Genomic DNA, 18,419 nt, shown 5'->3' with positions numbered 1-18,419 from the left:
GTCATGGATTTCGAGACCAACCGTAAGGTTCTTTTTCATTGGTACTATGTACCCTCTAAACTTGCCAAAATGTTTCCTTCCACTTCTCCATTATGCTGGAGACAATGTGGGGAAATTGGAACAATGTTACATACATGGTGGCATTGCCCTGTACTCCGCCCATTTTGGGTGGCTGTTTTCCATCTCATTTGTCGCCTGCTTCATATTCCAGTGGGGGAAGGAGTGGAAATAGCGCTTAGATATGTTCCCACAGCCTCTGGGCTCTTCAAATAGAAATCTCCTAGCACATGCTTTAATAGTGGCAAAAGTCTGTATTGCGCACAAATGGAAAGAGGCCCCCCCCCCCACGATTCGAGACATTTTTTACTCACTCACCACGGCCCACATATATGAACAGATGGCTCAATCAGCTTCTAACACTACACATCTCTTCCAGTCCACCTGGGAACATTGGGATGCCTATTATAATCACACATTCTGCCACACACCAACAGGTTGTATTTTAGGTGATCAGCATACCCCTTGGTATGTTAAAACGATGGATGAGGACTAGCTGTTTCCTTTATTCTCTCTATCTCTTTTTATCTCCTATCTCTCTCCTTTTTTTCTTACATATGTGCTTTGCAGCCTGCTAGATGCAGGGAATTGTCAATATGTCTGTTCAATAACCCATAATCCTGTTCTGGGACTACTATGTATACTTCAATACTGCATATTGTACCATTCTTATCACCTTGTGAAAATCTCAATAACATTTTCAAGTGAAAAAAAAAAGTCATCATACACAGGATGCCTGAAGCCAGAATTTAGTGCCACTAATCCTTTTTAATAAAATATGCAGATTTAAACAGAGTAAATAACACCATACCTTTACTTTTCCTCTCACTCATTTCAAGTTGTGTCCTCTGAAGTGACTACAAATTCAGGAGGGTGTTTTATCTCTGGATAACTAAAAATTTAATTTGTTCAATTTATTCCTACAGAAACTAGAGTGCCAGCAAACAATTGGCTCCGCAGCCTAGGTAGAGCATGACAGCAACACCAACACCCAAACACACACACACCAGGAAGGCTCTGCCACACCGACACCCAAACCCACACACCAGGACAGGCTCTGCAACACTGACACACCAAACACACACCAGGACTGGCTCTGCCACATCGAAACCCAGGCACACACCAGTACTGGCTCTGCAACACTGACACCCAAACACACTCCAGGAAGGCTCTGCCACACCGACACCCAAACACACACCAGGACAGGCTATGCCACACCGACACCCAAACACACACACCAGTACACGCTCTGCCGCACCGACACACCAAACCCACACACCAGGACAGGCTCTGCCACATCGACACCCAGACACACACACACCAGTACTGGCTCTGCAACACTGACACCCAAACACACATACCAGGACAGGCTCTGCCACACCGACACCCAAACACACACCAGGACAGGCTCTGCCATACCGACAGCCAAACACATGCGCCAGGACAGGCTCTGCCACACCGACACCCAGACATACACACAAGGACAGGCTCTGCCATTCCAACACCCAAACACACACATACACCAGGACAGGCTCTGCTACACAGACACCTGCATCAGTACTACACAAAGCATAAAAATTGCTTTCCACACTGGTTTGTTTCCCCCTTGTGTATCGATGCCCCCCCTTTGGTTTTATTATATTCCCCCCACACCCTTGTGTATTGCCCCATGTGCATTTGTGCACACACACCCTTGTGTATTGATTTATGTGATGTCCTCAGCCAGCCCCCCTCCCTTGTGTATTGATGCCCCTTTGGTACTGGTTAATGTACCCATGTATATTGAATTATCTGATGCCTCAATCACCCTGTTGTGTACTTATACCCCTCAGCTACCCATTTTTGTATTTAATTGTTGTCCCAAGGCAGCCCCCCTTTGAATATGGGTCCCCTTACACCCATCACCCCAACTATTTTTTGGTAAAACTTACTTTTTTGCTGACTGCTCTCCTCCAACATGTTCTTCACCCTGTCACGAGGAACTATTCCGTGTGAGCCCACCCCCTTGAGCGGGACGTCGCGTCTTCAAAGGGGCAGGACGAAGAGCCTCACCGAGGCACTGAGCAGCATGGTGCAGGCACGCCGGCCGCTTAAAGTGTCTTACGGCCGCTTTAAAACTCGCAGCCGCATCAGCTGCAGTGGCACCACGGGTGCTGCGGGCTTTTGCCCCTCATTAAAGATGGCCCTGGCACGGCCAAATCAGCCACTTCAGTGGGCGGCAGTTGCCCCCCTGCCCAGCTTGCCCCTGCTCAGGAGACAGCATAGCTTGCTGCGATCAGAGCCACAGATTACCCTGTCTGTTCTCTTAATTATAGAATCTCCTACCACCACAACCTGCCCTGCCTGGGCTTCCCTTCCATCCCTTGTACTTTGAATGAGCTGCTTTCCCGGCTGTTAGGGAGAACAGCTTTTTCCAGAAATCCTACCCTTCTGAGTTTGCCTCCCCAACATGCTCACTTAAATGGGCAAATTTGTAGGGATGGAGAAACTCTGGATTGGTATCCCTCTTCCCTCCCCCACTGCAACCACATCTAACTGTCACCCAGCTATGTGCCTGGCTCCCTTCTGATTGATCTCCTCTACTCCGTGTGCAAGATGTAGAGATTATGCCTCACCTGCTCTGTAAATCAAAAGAGCCCATGCAATGACACCGTCACACCTCCACACCATCACACCCTTACCTTTGGTGTTGACCCCTATCCCATCCCTTCCCCAATTACACCAATAACTCAAATTCTGTAGTGGAAAGGCCAGACTGAGAAATATAAGGGGAACTAGGCACAACCAGTTAAAAAAAAAAAGTATACTGCAAGGTACATCGGTAAGTAACTCTACTGCCAGTCTTTTCTTTTAACCTACTTTGTCATCCTGTCCACTTTATATACACCAGTGTCCATTGTTATAAAGTATGTTGTATTATGAAAATGAATAGAGGATGCATGTTTAGTATATAATCACATTAAACACAGAGACGTTTGAATACTGTTTCATATTTAAGCCTATAATTTTTAGGTTTCACACGCTGTAGTAATTTAGGTGTCTCAACTGACATGTCTATGATACAATTAAAACATATGATAAGGTATGTGATTTAGGTGATGCATTTGGAGAAATGTATACTTTATTAAGCATTCTTGTTTGTTTTCATGCTTTCTTAGAGAAGAGGGGAAGGCCTGTCATCTATGTACAGACAGAAGTGTTTTGGTGCAGTATGCTTCCAACGCATCTTCACCTGTGCCATGCAACCCTTCTGGTCACTGGAGCCCCAGGGAAGCTGAAGGTAAGAAAGGGAAAACAATTTCAGGGTTTACAGTGAACAACACTTTAATGCCTCATTGTTACTCTTGAAACTAGGTAAAAAATAGGTTGCTCTAAATATCAAGACTTAGTGTTTTTATTTGCATCATGCAGTTAATGATCCAGCTCACTGAATTTAGTTGTGCTTTAACAGAAATTTCATCATAACAGAGAAACATGTCTGGGCCATTAGCTTGTTCCTTGTGATTTGTTGTCCTGCCATGAATAAAATAACAGATTCATGCATTCTAAAGTTTCCCATCTATTAATATACACATTGATCTTCACAAGAACAGAGCAATGTCAGCTTTCCTAAATAGATAATATATGAGCATACAAAGTTATAACTGTCAGGATGGGGCATTTTCCATATTTATACAGGTGGTGTTTTCCCTGTATCAAAGGTGCTTGCTCATCTAATACGCTGAACTCTAGTATAGCTAAATACAGGGTCGTCTTTATGCTTAATGGGACATGGGGAAAGCTCCCACTGCATGCCCAATTGGACATTAGTGCGGGGGAGGTGGAAGTCTTAAAATTTATCAACATAACCCTTAGGAAGTCATAGTATGTCCAGCGTTTCGTGATCTTCACTGATACATAAGAGACAGGCTTGACTCTCCGCTGTGAAGTGTAACAATGTTTGGATCAAGCGTTGATTCACCTGCACTGTTTTAATGCCTGTTTGTATTCCCTTCTGGCAGTGTCAGTGCCAAGGTATAAAAAGCCACAGGGGATATAAAACTTAGAAGAGGGATATTTACAGTGAAGGAAAAAAGTATTTGACCCCCTGCTGATATTGTATGTTTGCCCACTGACATAACAACTAAATAACAACTAAAGAATCCAGAATAACGCATTTCAAATAAGTTATAAACTTGGTGGCAAAACCCTTGTTGGCAATCACAGAGGTCAGTTGTAGTTGGCCACCAGGTTTGCACACATCTCAGGAGGGATTTTGTCCCACTCCTCTTTGCAGATCCTCTCCAAGTCATTAAAGTTTCAAGGCTGATCCCTCCCCTGTGGTGTCTTCTCTTCCATGAGCACGGATGCCGAGACGCAGCCCGCGCGTTCGGCTCCCTGCTCGTTCTGTTGACAGGAGCCGCCTGTCTCCTAGACGCAGAGTTCAAGGGATCCTGACGGGCGTCCTCTTCTTAAAGCGACATTTATCTTATTTTCTCCTCCCCCTAATTAGGTGGGTAGGAGGATCTAGTTTCATGGAGGGATATTGAAACCCTCATTTGGCACTACACCTTTGCCTGTGATAGTGCCTTATAGCCTACACTAGCGTTTTACCCGATTTATCTATTTGGTATTGATTCCGGCTTGTTCCTGACCTACATAGTTTGCTGCCTGCCCTGACCTTTGCTTGTGACCCCGATTACTCTTTTGCCTGACCCTCGGAAATTATTATTATAATTGGGTTAACATGTCTGGCAGCGCATCGGCTACATGTTAACCCAAGTATTGCAACGATTAAGAGAACACTAACTATTTGTCAAGGCCGAAAAGTGTGAGTTTGAATGTGACAAAGTGAAGTTTTTGGGTTATATCTTATCGGTTGGACAGTTGGAGATGGATCCAGACAAATTAGCTGCTATTAAAGACTGGGAGGAACCTTCTGACTTACAACGATTCGTAGGATTCGCCAATTATTACTGTCGCTTCATCCGGAACTTTTCTCAGATCATTGCTCCAATAATTGCTCTCACTCGGAAAGGGGCCAACCCAAAATCTTGGACCCAGGGGGCTAAAGGAGCCTTTAAAAAACGAAAGTTGTCCTTTACTACGGCTCCTATGTTACAACGACCCAATCCAGATTTACCCTTTATTCTGGAGGTGGACGCATCGGATAGTGGACCCGGGGCCATTCTGTCCCAGATTTAGTGTGGCTCTTCACTAAATTTGCATCTTCAACAAGGAAGGGATACTGTCCTGAGGAGAGTTCTTGGATTCCTTCTTCTGATGCTCATGCCCCTGCCAAGATTCGTTCATTCCATAAAAGATTTCCGCAGAAACCAGCTCCTGATCGCCAGGATGGCCCTTGGATGCCTTTCGGCGAATCCTACCAATCGTTGTACACCCTTGACGTCAGAAGGTTCCTCCCAGTCTTTAATAGCAGCTAATTTGTTTGGATCCTTCTCCAACTGTCCAGCCGATAAGATATATCCCAAAAACTTCACTTTGTCACATTCAAACTCACACTGTTACCTACTCCGTGGTGTCTTCTCTTCCACGAGCAAGAATGCCATTCTGTTGACAGGAGCCGCTGCCGGGTCTATCCCCCTCCTAGACACGCTTCCTTGCAGGGTTCAAGGGATCTTGATGGGGCGCGCGTCTCAATGTCATGAAATATTCATGTCGCTTCTTAAAGCGACATTTATCTTTTTTTTCTATTCCCCCTAATCTGGTGGGTAGGAGGATCTAGTTTCATGGAGGGATATTTAAACCCTCATTTGACACTACACCTTTGCCTGTGATAGTGCCTTATTGCCTACACTAGCGTTTGACCTGCTTTATCTATTTGGGATTGATTGCGACTTGTTCCTGACCTACGTAGTTTGCTGCCTGCCCTGACCTTTGCTTGTGACCCCGACTACTCTTTTACCTGACCCTCGGAAATTATTATTATTTTTTATTTTCATTCCTGAATTATCTTGAATCTTCTACTTTGCTGTATCAGTGGTTTTCGGCCAACATCTCTGTTGTGCTGGTTGCTGAGCGTCCTATCTCCACTAGGAGGCGCATTTTCTGCAGCGCGGATCCACAGCCAGTACCTCCGTCGTGACACCAGTGGCGTCGGCAGGGGGGGGCCAGAGGGGGCCATGGCCCCCCCTACATTATGCTGTGCCCCCCAGTGTGCCCCCCCAATTGACCCGGCTCACCGCCGGGAAACCGGGACATTTCCCGGTGTGCCGGCACATTGAACTGAAATTGCAGCCGATGCGGCTGACAATTTCAAAGCTGCTGTAAAACCGAAGGGGGGGGGGCGATAATAGAGAAATCCCCCCCAGGGCTGTAAGTGGTGCTGCCCGATCAGCAGCTGCAGTGTGCAGGACTGGTTGGAGAGATCAGTGTGCTCTCTGTCACTGAGCGCCGGGCGATGGGATATGACGTTTATATCCCAGCCCCGGCGCTCAGCATAAACAGAGTGAGCGGCAAACCAGAAGGAAAGGAGGAGGAGCAAGCAGAAAGGAAGAAGAGAAAGCAGAAAGGAAGAAGAGAAAGCAGAAAGGAAGAAGAGAAAGGTAAGAGATGTGAAGAACGGGGGGGGTGTTTGAAGTGGAAAACGAGGGGGGGGTTTGAAGTGGAAAACGAGGGGGGTTTGAAGTGGAAAACGAGGGGGGGTCTGATGTGCAAAACGAGGGGGGGTCTGATGTGCAAAACGAGGGGGGTCTGATGTGCAAAATGAGGGGGGGGTCTGATGTGCAAAACGAGGGGGGGTCTGATGTGCAAAACGAGGGGGGGTCTGATGTGCAAAACGAGGGGGGTCTGATGTGCAAAACGAGGGGGGTGTTTGAAGTGGAAAACGAGGGGGGGTCTGATGTGCAAAACAAGGGGGGTCTGATGTGCAAAACGAAGGGGGGGTCTGATGTGCAAAACGAGGGGGGTCTGATGTGCTAAACGAGGGGGGGGCTGATGTGCAAAACGAAGGGGGGGTCTGATGTGCAAAACGAAGGGGGGGTCTGATGGTAGATATGTGTGTGTGCATATACAAATGGTGAGGCATGTATTCGGGCAATGTTTATGAATGTGTATGGGCACTTGGGCAGGCATATGTGTGTATAGGGCAGGTGTGTATATGTGCATGTATGGGCACGCGCATATATGGGCACTGTATGTGCATACGTGTGTATGGGCAGTGTATATGTGTCTGTATGGGCAGTGTATATGTGTGTATATAAGGAGTGTATTTGTCTTATAGTGTATACGTCTGTGTAAGTATGTGCAAGGGCAGTGTATATTTATGGGGAGGCATGTGTGTGTGAGCAGTTTATGTATGTTTGGGCAGGCGTGTATAAGGGTAGTGCATATGTGTGAGTACTGGCAAGTGTGTATGTGCAGGCAATTGCAGCGTATATGTGTGTTTTTGTGGGCATGCGTAAGAGAAGTGCATATGTGTGTGTATGAGCAGGCATGTCGTACTTAAAGGAAAGAGAATGATTCCCTGTAACACATGTTTAACTCAGGGGCACCTAGGGTTAAATCCAGGCCTATTTCTGGTTAAAATGAGTGTGTGTGTCACTGTATGTAGCATTTGGACACAAGAGAATATTGCGGGGTGCTACTTGATCTAGGGCATCACTAATACAAAGCGCCACGTGTTAAATCTACGGGTAGGCAGAGTAAGTGAATGATGTGTTTGAATGCGTGTCTGGGTGTGATAGCGTATGTTTGTGGGTATGTTATTGTGCACATCTGTTTTTATGGGTATGTTAGTATGTTTCCAGGTGTGTTATAGTGGGCATGTGTCTAGGTATATTAGGGTGGGATTGTTTTGGGGTGTATTATTGTGTGTGTGTGTGTGTTTGTTAGTGTGTGCATGTGTATGTATGTTATTCAAGTGTCTAAGTGTGTGGATATGTTCCTGTGTGCATGAAGTGTTAGGAGTCTTAGATGGATCCTTCAATACATCATAGTAGTCTCTGTGGCCGTGTCCAGTGCGGTCCATCTGTGGTTGTAAGATTTTTCTGTTTCTGTGGGAATTTTCTCCCATTCATCTAGTAGAACGTTTTATGAGCTGAAGGTGATAAACCAAGACATTTTGGACAACACTATGCTTCTAACTTTGTGGGAGCAGTTTTGGGGAAGGTCCTTTTCTATTCCATCATGACTGTGCCCCAGTGTACAAAACAAGGTCCATAAAGGCATGGTTGCAAAAATTCCCCACAGAAACTCTCCAAAATCTTGTGGAAATCGTTCCCAGAAGAGCGGAAGCCGTTATAGCTGCAAAGGGGGACCAACTACATATTAATGTCTATGTATTTATAATGCAATGACATAAAAGTCCCTGTTGGTGAAATGGTCAGGTATACCCTACCAGTAAAAATGCTATCCCCCCCAGATTTTTAGGGGTTCCTACGCCCATGCATGCTAGGGAGCGTTGAGCGGGGCCCAAGAAAATGCTTGGGTAGGGTCCAATATTTTCACTATAAAATATATTGGCAGCAGGGTAAATATCTATATATGTTTTGGCAGCAGGGTCTAATATTTATATATATTGGCAGCAGGGTCTAATATTAATATATATTTGCTGCAGGGGCTAATATTAATATATATCGGAAGCCGGGACTAATAATATATACCGGCAGCAGGGTCTAATATTAATATATATCAGCAGCAAGAGCTAATATTAATATATATCGGAAGCAGGGGCTAATATTTATATATATATATATATATATATATATATATATATATTGGCAGCAGGAGCTAATATTAACATATATTGGCAGCAGGGTCTAGTATTTATATTCATATTGGCTGCAGGGCCTATTATCAATAAATATTGGTTGCAGGGGCTAATATTTATATATATTGGCTGCAGGGACTAATAATATATATCAGCAGTAGGGGCTAATATTACCGTATTTGCTCGATTATAAGACGAGGTTTTTTTCAGAGCAAATGCTCTGAAAAATACCCCTCGTCTTATAATCGGGGTCGTCTTCTAATCAGACCTCAAATAGAGGTCTGATTAGGAGACTAAGATCCAGATCCCCCGCACCGCTGCAGGGGACCTGGATCCTCCTGTCGTCGCCCCCCCCCACACACACACACACTTACCGGTGCTTCCGGAGGTGAAGTTGGCAGCGGGGGTTTGTATGCGTCCGTCGCAAACACCTTCCCCGACTGTCAGAGGTCAGAGTTCAAGAGTTCCTGATCTCTGACAGCCGGGGAAGGTATTTGCGACGGACGCATACAAACCCCCGCTGCCAACTCCACCTCCTTCCGGCTGCCGCGGAATGAGACGTTAACCCGCTGCCCCGGCAATACAGCAGGAAATTGGAAGCACCGGTAAGTAAGTGTGTGTGTGTGTGTGTGTGTGTGTGTGTGTGTGTGTGTGTGTGTGTAGGGCATTTCTGGAATGCCTTACACCCCTATATGCCACTCTGGCACTTAGGGGGTTAAAAGGCATATTATGGGGCAGAGTGGCATATAGGGAGGTATAAGGCATTTCAGGAGGCAGAGTGGCGTTAAGGGGGCATTTAATAGTGCACTCTGCCTCCTGAAATGCCTTATACCTCCCTATATGCCACTCTGCCCCATAATATGCCTTTTAACCCCCTAAATGCCAGAGTGGCATATAGGGGTATAAGGCATTTCTGGAGGCAGAGTGCTCTATATAATGCCTTTTAACTCCCTTAATGCCACTCTGCCTCCTGGAATGCCTTATACCTCCCTATATGCCACTCTGCCCCATAATATGCATTTTAACCCCCTAAATGCCAGAATGGGATATAGGGGTATAAGGCATTTCTGGAGGCAGAGTGGCACATAGGGGGTCAAAAGGCATACCATGGGGCACAGTGGCATATAGAGGGTTAAAAGGCATATCATGGGCCACAGTGCCATATTGGTGTGGCAAGCCTGGGGGCAGATGTGCGTAACTGGGGACAGGTTGGAAAATACAAGAAATAAAAACAAAAAAAAAATATTTTTCTCAATCATAGCTTTTATTAAAAAAAATAGTTTACATGAATTAACATTTACTGCTAAAACTTTTTTCCTTTAGGGTCGTCTTATATTCAGGCTTTTTCTTTTTTTCCTAAGTTAATATTCAGATTTTGGGGGGTCGTCTTATAATCAGGGTCGTCTTATAATCGAGCAAATACGGTAATATATGTTGGCAGCAGGGTATAATTTTTATGTATATCGGCAGCAGGGTATAATATAAGTATGTATCCGCAGCAGGGGCTAATATTAATATATATCCACAGCAGGGGTTAATATTAATATATATCGGAAGCAGGGTGTAATATTTATATATATTGTCAGCAGGGGCTAATATTAAAGAATGAAAAATAACTGTCACTTTAGCTGTTATTTTGAAATCATATTTCAATCACGGTCTTTACTTCAAAGTGATAAGTGCATATTATGTAGTTAAAAATGCACGTCTAACGTGTGTGTGTGTATATATATATATATGTGTATATGTACTGTTTTATAATTGGCCCCCATACTTTGGTCCCTGGCCCCCCATGTGCCCCCCTTAATATGAAAGCTGGAGACGCCACTGCGTGACACTGACGTTTGGCATCTCGAACCTTCAGCTCCCTCCATAGATTTTCTATGGGATTAAGGTCTGGAGACTGGCTAGGCCACTCCAGGACTTTAATGTGCTTTTCTTGAGCCACTCCTTTGTTGCCTTGCCCGTGTGTTTTGGGTCATTATCATACTAGAATACCCATCCACGACCCATTTTCTATGCCCTGGCTGAGGGAAGAAGGTTCTCACCCAAGATTTGATGGTACTTGGCCCCATCCATCGTCCCTTTGATGCGGTGAAGTTGTCCTGTCCCCTTAGCAGAAAAACTCCCCCAAAGCATAATGTTTCCACCTCCATTTTTGACGGTGGGGATGGTGTTCTTGGGGTCATAGGCAGAATTCCTCATCCTCCAAACACGGCGAGTTGATGCCAAATAGCTTGATTTTGGTCTCACCTAACCACAACACTTTCACCCAGTTCTCCTCTGAATCATTCAGATGTTCATTGGCAAACTTTAGACGGGCCTGTACATCTGCTTTCTTGAGCAGGGGGATCTTGCGGGCGCTGCAGGATTTCAGTCCTTCACATCGTAGTGTGTTACCAATTGTTTTCTTGGTGACTATGGCCCCAGCTGCCTTGAGATCATTGACAAGATCCTCCCAAATAGTTCTGGTCTGATTCCTCACCATTCTCTTGATCATGGAATTTAATTAAAATTATAGACTGACCATGTCTTTGTCAGTGGGCAAACGTACAAAGTCAGCAGGGGATCAAATAATTTTTTCCTTCACTATAACTGTAGATTTTAATAAAGACAGGAGGCAAGTATTTCGCATATCTTTCTTTACTCTCACTAGCAGCAGTAAATAAAGAGTTAACCCCTTCAGGACCGGTAAAAGACCAGAGCAGTTTTTGTGTCTTTCTTCAACTGTAAATTCTCTCTTCTCAATTAGTGCATCCACACAAATCATAAATTGTTTTTTCAGCACAACTGGGGCTTTCTTTTGAAATAACAATTATATATATATAAACCATTATTAAGTATGAAAAATATCTTAAAATGTGGGGGAAATTAGGAAAAAAAACTATATATAACCAGTGCAAATGGAAAACAACTCCAAAAGTGTATTTAGGTTTTTGTCCTGTTTTTGGAAACACCTCATATGCCTGATATTTTCATTTATTTTGGCACTTAAATATGAATGATGCGCATTGCTGTTTCTAAACAATTTTTTTTTAAAATGTGGTATGCTGGGGGTTGCGCCCCAATAGTGGCCAGAAAAAGAAAAACTGTTCACAAAAGTATATATTTTTTGTCCTAAACATTGCAGTCATTTTTTTTTCATTTTTAACAAAACCATTCTACCCAAACACAGTATTTCAGTATTTTTTTCCCCTGGGTATATGGAATTATTTAAACAACTTGTGATTTGTATTTAGAAACACCCCCCGAGTACAGAGATACCTCACATGCATAGATAAGTCATGTTTCTCAGATATCGTGGAGCCAAAACTGGAACGTGCGCATTTCAATTTTAAACTTTTTTCAAATATTTTTTTTTATCAGATCACTTGTAAGTGACAGGTTTAGGCCACTGACATGGATGAGGGGGACCGATAATAATCAGTGGCTTAAAATGTCACTGACAAGTGAAGAAGTAATAATTATGAGCAATAAAATTGTATTATATCAATATAGCTGAGTAAATAACGTAGAAAAATTATCTGACCTACAGCTACGGTGAGCAGCAAAGAAAGAGGAAGAGGGGGGATGTTTGAGAGTTTATATACCAGTGGTTCTTGTTTTTATTGGTTGTTACCAGTTTTATTTTAACTTTCTTTGCTGCTGTTGGTGAAAATAAAGGAAAATATGCAAAATAGGAAGCCTCCTGTCTTGCCTTAAAATTGCATGCCCCTCAGCTACATAAAAATTTAAATAAAAGTAAGTACCATATCTGATCGACTATAAGACGACCCTGATTATAAGACGACCCCCCAAAATTTGAATATTAATTTAGGAATAAAAGAAAAAGCCTGAATATAAGACTACCCTATAGGAAAAAAAGTTTTACTAGTAAATATTAATTCACATGTGAACTAGTTTTTCATATTTAATAAAAACTGATTGAGAAAAATGCATTTTTTGTTTTTATTTCCTTTTATTTGCCAACCTGTCCCCCAGTTATGCACATCTGCCCCCAGATATGCCTTATACCGCCTTATATGCCACTATGCCCTCCAGAAATGCCTTATACCCTCCTATATGCCACTCTGACTCTGATATGCCACTTTGCCCCAGATATACCACTCTGCCCCCTGATATGCCACTCTGCTGCCAGACAGGGGCGTACCTAGCGTATATGGCACCTGGGGCGGATCGTGTTTATGGCACACCCCTCCCACACACACTTTAACCCTTTCGTGACAATGGCTGATTTTACTTTTTGTACCCTTCGTGACAATGGCCGTTTTAACATTTCTGCGCTGCTCATGTTTAGCTGTAATTTTATTTTTTCCCGTTTACCGAACCCACACAAGTTATATATTGTATTTTTCAGGACAAGAAGGGCTTTCTTTAGATGTCATTGTTTTGATTGTATCATATTATTCACTATAAAAAAAGTATAAAATATGGTGAACATTTTTGAAAAGGACTTTTTCTAACTTTTATTTTAAAAATATTTTACTCATCTATAAAAGCTAATGAAACAACCTGCTAAATATTCTACTATTCTACTATTTGTCCTGAGCTTAGAAATACCCAATATTTTTATGTTTTTTTGCTTTTTTTCTGCACATTATGGGGCAATAAGTACAAGTAGTGTTTTGCTATTTCAAACCATTTTTTCCAAATCTGGTAATTCTTCCTCTCATGTGCTATTTCCGGTATCTTTGAAACCGGTCAATGCACTTTACCCCATCAAACCATATATTTTTGAAAACTAGACACCTCAGGGTATTTCAGATGCTAGTATTTTAACTCTTTCCATGCACTAATTCTACCACCAGTCTTTGTCCAACTTTGTGGTAGTCATTTTTTTCACACAAATTTTACATCAGGTATGAATTAGGGATTAATCTAGCCTTGGTGCAGTATTAATCTAAAAATTTTTAAAGACAGGAGGCTGTTAACCTCCAGAAGCAAAACAGTTTACAGAAATTACAAGAAACAACCAATCAGAACAAAGGAAACAGTCTATATAAGCCTTCACATCTGGAAATTCCTTCTCTTTCTTTGCGAATTAGTCGCACTGGGAAAAACGAAACCTCAGCCGATACACAGGAAACACGAGGGATACCGTGCCAGGGAACCACTTCAACACCTGCATGTTATACAACAGGAGGATGACCTGAAAAGACAAAACAACGTGACAGTACCAGGCAAATCATAAGCCGAATGGGATACCATAAACATGAGTACAATATATAACAATCCCAGTCCCCCAGCCCTTTCCCAGGCGGTAAGGGAGGGAAAATACTCGCCTCCTGTCTTTAATAAAATTTAGATTAATACTGCACCAAGGCCAGAGTAATCCCTAATTTTATGGCAAGACAGGAGGCTTCGTATTTTGCAGTTTTAACGGCCCCCAATCAGAGCCAATGCAGCACGAGCCGGAGGCCAAAAATTAAATGTCCGAAACATAGATTTCGAGGATCAATCTGCTGCCGACAAAATATCCGAAAGGTAACAGCTTGCCGAGAAAGCTGCAGAAGCAGCTACGCCCCGGACAGAATGAGCCCCAAAAGACCCTTCAATGCTGGCCAAATGGAGGATCCACCGAATCCACCTGGAAATTGTGGGAACAGAGACAGGCCAAAAAGGACGCACGTAAGAAATAAAAAGTGGACCGGAGGGAGGCGAACGAAATTGAGCTGAACCCATCTAACTGCACAAAGACGTGACTGATCGGGGAAATAAGGATAAGAAACAGCCACCGAGTTAGATTTTTTCCTACGAAAAACGGAGACCGAGACCCTCAGGGAAAACGAAGAGACATCGAAAAATGCACGGCTGTTCCACGCGTCCATGTTCACCAACCACCTGTGAAGTTCTAACCGAGCCTCGTCTGACAAGGAGATCATTGAATCGTAGGAGGCCGACTTGCGGAGGTGCCGCGTCTTCAGGCGCTGGAGGGCCCTGTAGTGGAGAGGGCCCGGAAAGATAGCCTGAATGGATGCAAAGAGAAGGCATATCACCCTGGCAAGGTTTCTGAGAGAGATCAGACCACAAGGAAGTAACTGTCGAATCTCCTTCTTTATTACCAGAACCTTCTCGCAAGGCAATCTGAGGACCGATGCCACTGAATCCACTGAGGAATTGAATGGTCTGTGTCAGGACCAAAATCGACTTGACCTCGTTGATAACGAAGCCCAAGTCCTGAAGAAGGAGGAGATGGATACCCTCCATTTTGAAATGTCGGTACACAATGTACCGATTGAGCGCCCAGAGGTTGATGACAGGATGGAACGCCCACGATTTCTTGCGCACCAAGAAAATGTTGCTGAGAAACCGAAGAGGAACTCCGCCCTTTCTATGGCAGAGAAGAGAGCTCGGAATGAACTAGGGTCACGGCGTCTCAAGTTAACCTGGGAAGTGCGTTGACGAGGAGAGCAAAGAAACTCCAGCCGGAAACCCTCTACAGTTTGTAGTACCCAGGGGTCTGACGTAAGGAACGACCAGACACGGAAAAAATGGGTGAGACGACCCATGATCGGGATATGTGGGAGAATAGAACCTTACCTGAGGCTGATCTTCCTCGGGCGGACAAATATCCTCTACCTCTGGATCCACCTCTAGGGAATGGGAGCTGGAACTGGGACCAGTAGGTGGTGGAGGCGTCTGGAAATCGGGGTCTAGCGACAAATGAGGCTGATCTGCTGGCGGCACAACTCCTCTGCCGACCAGCTCTGGTGGATAAACGGTTCCCTGTACGGAAGACCCGTCTCACGTTGGTCTGGGCCTTAGTGAGTGATGTGAACACATTGATGTGTTGGCTGAGATCCTTGATAAACTTCTAGCCGAAAAGCAAACCTTTGGCGTCTGCGCCAAATTCCTTGGGTGCTTGCTCTGCCAGCTTGGCATCCAGTTTGAATAAAGCTGCCTTGCGTCGCTCTGTAGAGATTGCGCAATTGGTGTTGCCCAACAGACAGAGAGCCCTCTGAGTCCAGTCACGGACCAAATGTGGATCCAAGGGGGAGCCTTTAGATATGGCTTCAACCGTCATCTGGAAAACTTGTGTCAAGGGGCGCGAAACATCCAAGAGTTTATCTTGGTCCGAACGCAACCCCAGTTCAATCCCTTTACGATGGTCCTTGCCTTTCTTGGTGAGGAATGTAACAAAAGTCTGATCGAACTCAGGGGTGTTCAAAACTTTATCCTGGATGGTGGGTTGAGGACACTTTGAACGGACCTCCTTATCCAGAGGACCACAAAGCCAAAATAAAAAAAAATCGGCAATATGGGCCGAAGGTGTCCACTCTGATGACCGGGGGTGACGCAGGGCTCTGGGATCAAACAGCGAAGTGCCAAAGTTGTCAGTCACCTCAAAAAGCTGGTCAGGTGCGTCGGACGGGTTGAGCGAGGGCTTGGGCAGTTGGGGGATGAGGTCATGACCCCTGGTAGGTGAGGCTAAGCCTGAGGAGCCCACACAGTACTTGCCCAGGATCTCATATTCGGCGTGATCCTCAGTTGGGGAGCCAGAGTCTGGAGACCATCTAGCGAACTTTTTCATCTTTATTATTTTTTTTACAGGGCGGCCTCCATCTTCAGATGGCGAAGATCACACACGCAGTGGCGGTTGTGACCGCTCTCCGGAGCGGTCACAGCCCGTCCTGGGGTAAGTATTTGGTGTCGTTGAATGCCTCCTGATCGAGGCATTCCAGCAACACCACTGAACCATCGTTGATCGCCTCCTAAACGTTTTTAAAATGGGCGTCCACCGCCATACAATGTATGGCGGATGTTGACGCCCCGGGGAGGGGGCAGACATGGCCCCTAATGCCGATCGTGGCGTTGCTGAATGCCTCGAGGTCGAGGCATTACAGCAACACCGTTTAACACCGTTTAAAGTCATGACGGTCCTGGCACGTCAATTGTCGTTAACCCTTTGTTTTCAGGTGAGGTGCTCAGACCATCAATTGTCATTAAGGGGTTAAAACTAACCGGATGTTAGTGCATGACGTGCCAGAACCGGCAATTGTCATTAAAGGGTTAAGTTAAAACGGGCGTCCACCGCCATACAGTGTATGGCGGACGTTGACTCCACAGGGAGGGTCCAGACACGGCACCTGATCCCGATCGTGGTGTTGCTGAATGGCTTGACGTTTGAAATCATGCACCCGTTTGAAGTCATGATGGTCCTGGCACGTCAATTGTCGTTAACCCTTTGTTTTCAGGTGAGGTGCTCAGACCATCAATTGTCATTAAGGGGTTAAAACTGCATAGTTTCTATCATAATATATCCCTATATACTGAGGCAAACATTGACGGTGGTACAGCATGACTGCTATCATTATATACTGAGGCACACATTGATGGTTGTACAGCATACCACCTATGACTAGATACTGAGGCACGCATTGACAGTGGTACAGCATAACACCTCTCACTATATACTCCAATGGGGGTTCCTCAGCTACATACATATTAAATTAAAAGTAAGTACCTTATTTGCTCGATTATAAGACGACCCTGATTATAAAATAACCCCCTAAAATTTTAATATTAATTTAAGAAAAAAAGAAAAAGCCTGAATATAAGCTACAGCTACTTTTCCTACTCCTCTTCGTTCCTCCTCTTGACTCTTCTGTGTCCTTCGGTTGCAGTGAGCGCGGAAGGCGGTGGGCGCAGCTTCAGTGTTGTGCGCCGAGATATGACATCAAATCATGCACAGCATTAGTTGCAATGCGCATCGCAAGGGAGCAGGATCGGAGATCTGCATTAACAGACTTAGGGCCGAGTATACCCTGCTAATGTGGATAGGGGATTAAATATTCTTAAACAAAGGCCTAAGAGAGTTATTGACTGTATGTATGGCCTCGTCTAACAGGGGATAGTGCAGGCTGTGAAGAATGAGCATTTTGCCTTGCCTTTTATTGGATGTACATGTACCTCTATAGGGGAATTAAGAGGGTAAAGTACGTTATGAGTACTTTAATATGCATTCTTTAAAAAGTAAAAAAACTAATAATAAAAGAGGAGGAAAGGCATTTTGTAGTGTATAGGTGGGTTCGGGTGTCTTTTCAATGTCCCTAAGAGCCTTAGTGGTTTTAATGTAATAATAATGTAAGTAAAGTAATAATGTAAGTAATGTAGTAATACTGATTTAGCCCAATGACAGGTAATACAGTCATAGTATGATTAGATACAATTCGAGAAAAGATGTACTATTAAGTCATAATGGTCATTTGGGTCACTTATTGCAAAATGTTATAGTAGATCCTAAGAACATTAAAGGGTTAAGTCTTTTTCCCCAGGCTCTGCAATTATAGAACTATGTAATCTACAGAATCCCCCCATATGTATTAGCTACTGCCCCCAGATATTTTCAGTGAATGAGTTGTGTTCGGCCAAACACATCTCAATACACGTGATATACTTACTGCTAGTCAGCTCCAGCTCCAGCAAACAGAACCCCAAAGCTCATTTTGAGCACCTTAGTGCCAGTGATTGGCTGTTGAAAGCAGCCAGTAAGTGGAAACAAATATCAGACCACTGAAGAGGAGGACATCTACTGCAGCCTTTTGCCTGAGTGCTTCTTTTTTCTTTTCCTTTTTGTTTATTTTAAAGAATGTGTATTATGGTACTCACAATTACTTTAAAACACATCCTTATTCACAGGGGGGTGTCAGGG

General features: G+C 44.3%; 1 protein-coding gene across 1 annotated transcript in view; it reads left to right on the top strand.

The window, feature by feature from the left end:
• Positions 1–18,419, top strand: part of PAPPA (pappalysin 1) — a 492,315-nt gene that overhangs the window by 204,653 nt on the left and 269,243 nt on the right. Inside the window, exon 6 of the mRNA XM_053473077.1 lies at positions 3,216–3,337. Coding sequence (XP_053329052.1) covers positions 3,216–3,337 — 122 coding nt within the window. The remainder of the gene's footprint in view (positions 1–3,215; positions 3,338–18,419) is intronic.

Source organism: Spea bombifrons, chromosome 8, assembly GCF_027358695.1.
Source record: "Spea bombifrons isolate aSpeBom1 chromosome 8, aSpeBom1.2.pri, whole genome shotgun sequence".
In the NCBI taxonomy this organism is placed as follows: domain Eukaryota; kingdom Metazoa; phylum Chordata; class Amphibia; order Anura; family Pelobatidae; genus Spea; species Spea bombifrons.
Note: the sequence above shows the minus strand (reverse complement) of the source record. Positions and strands in the feature narration are given on the sequence as shown.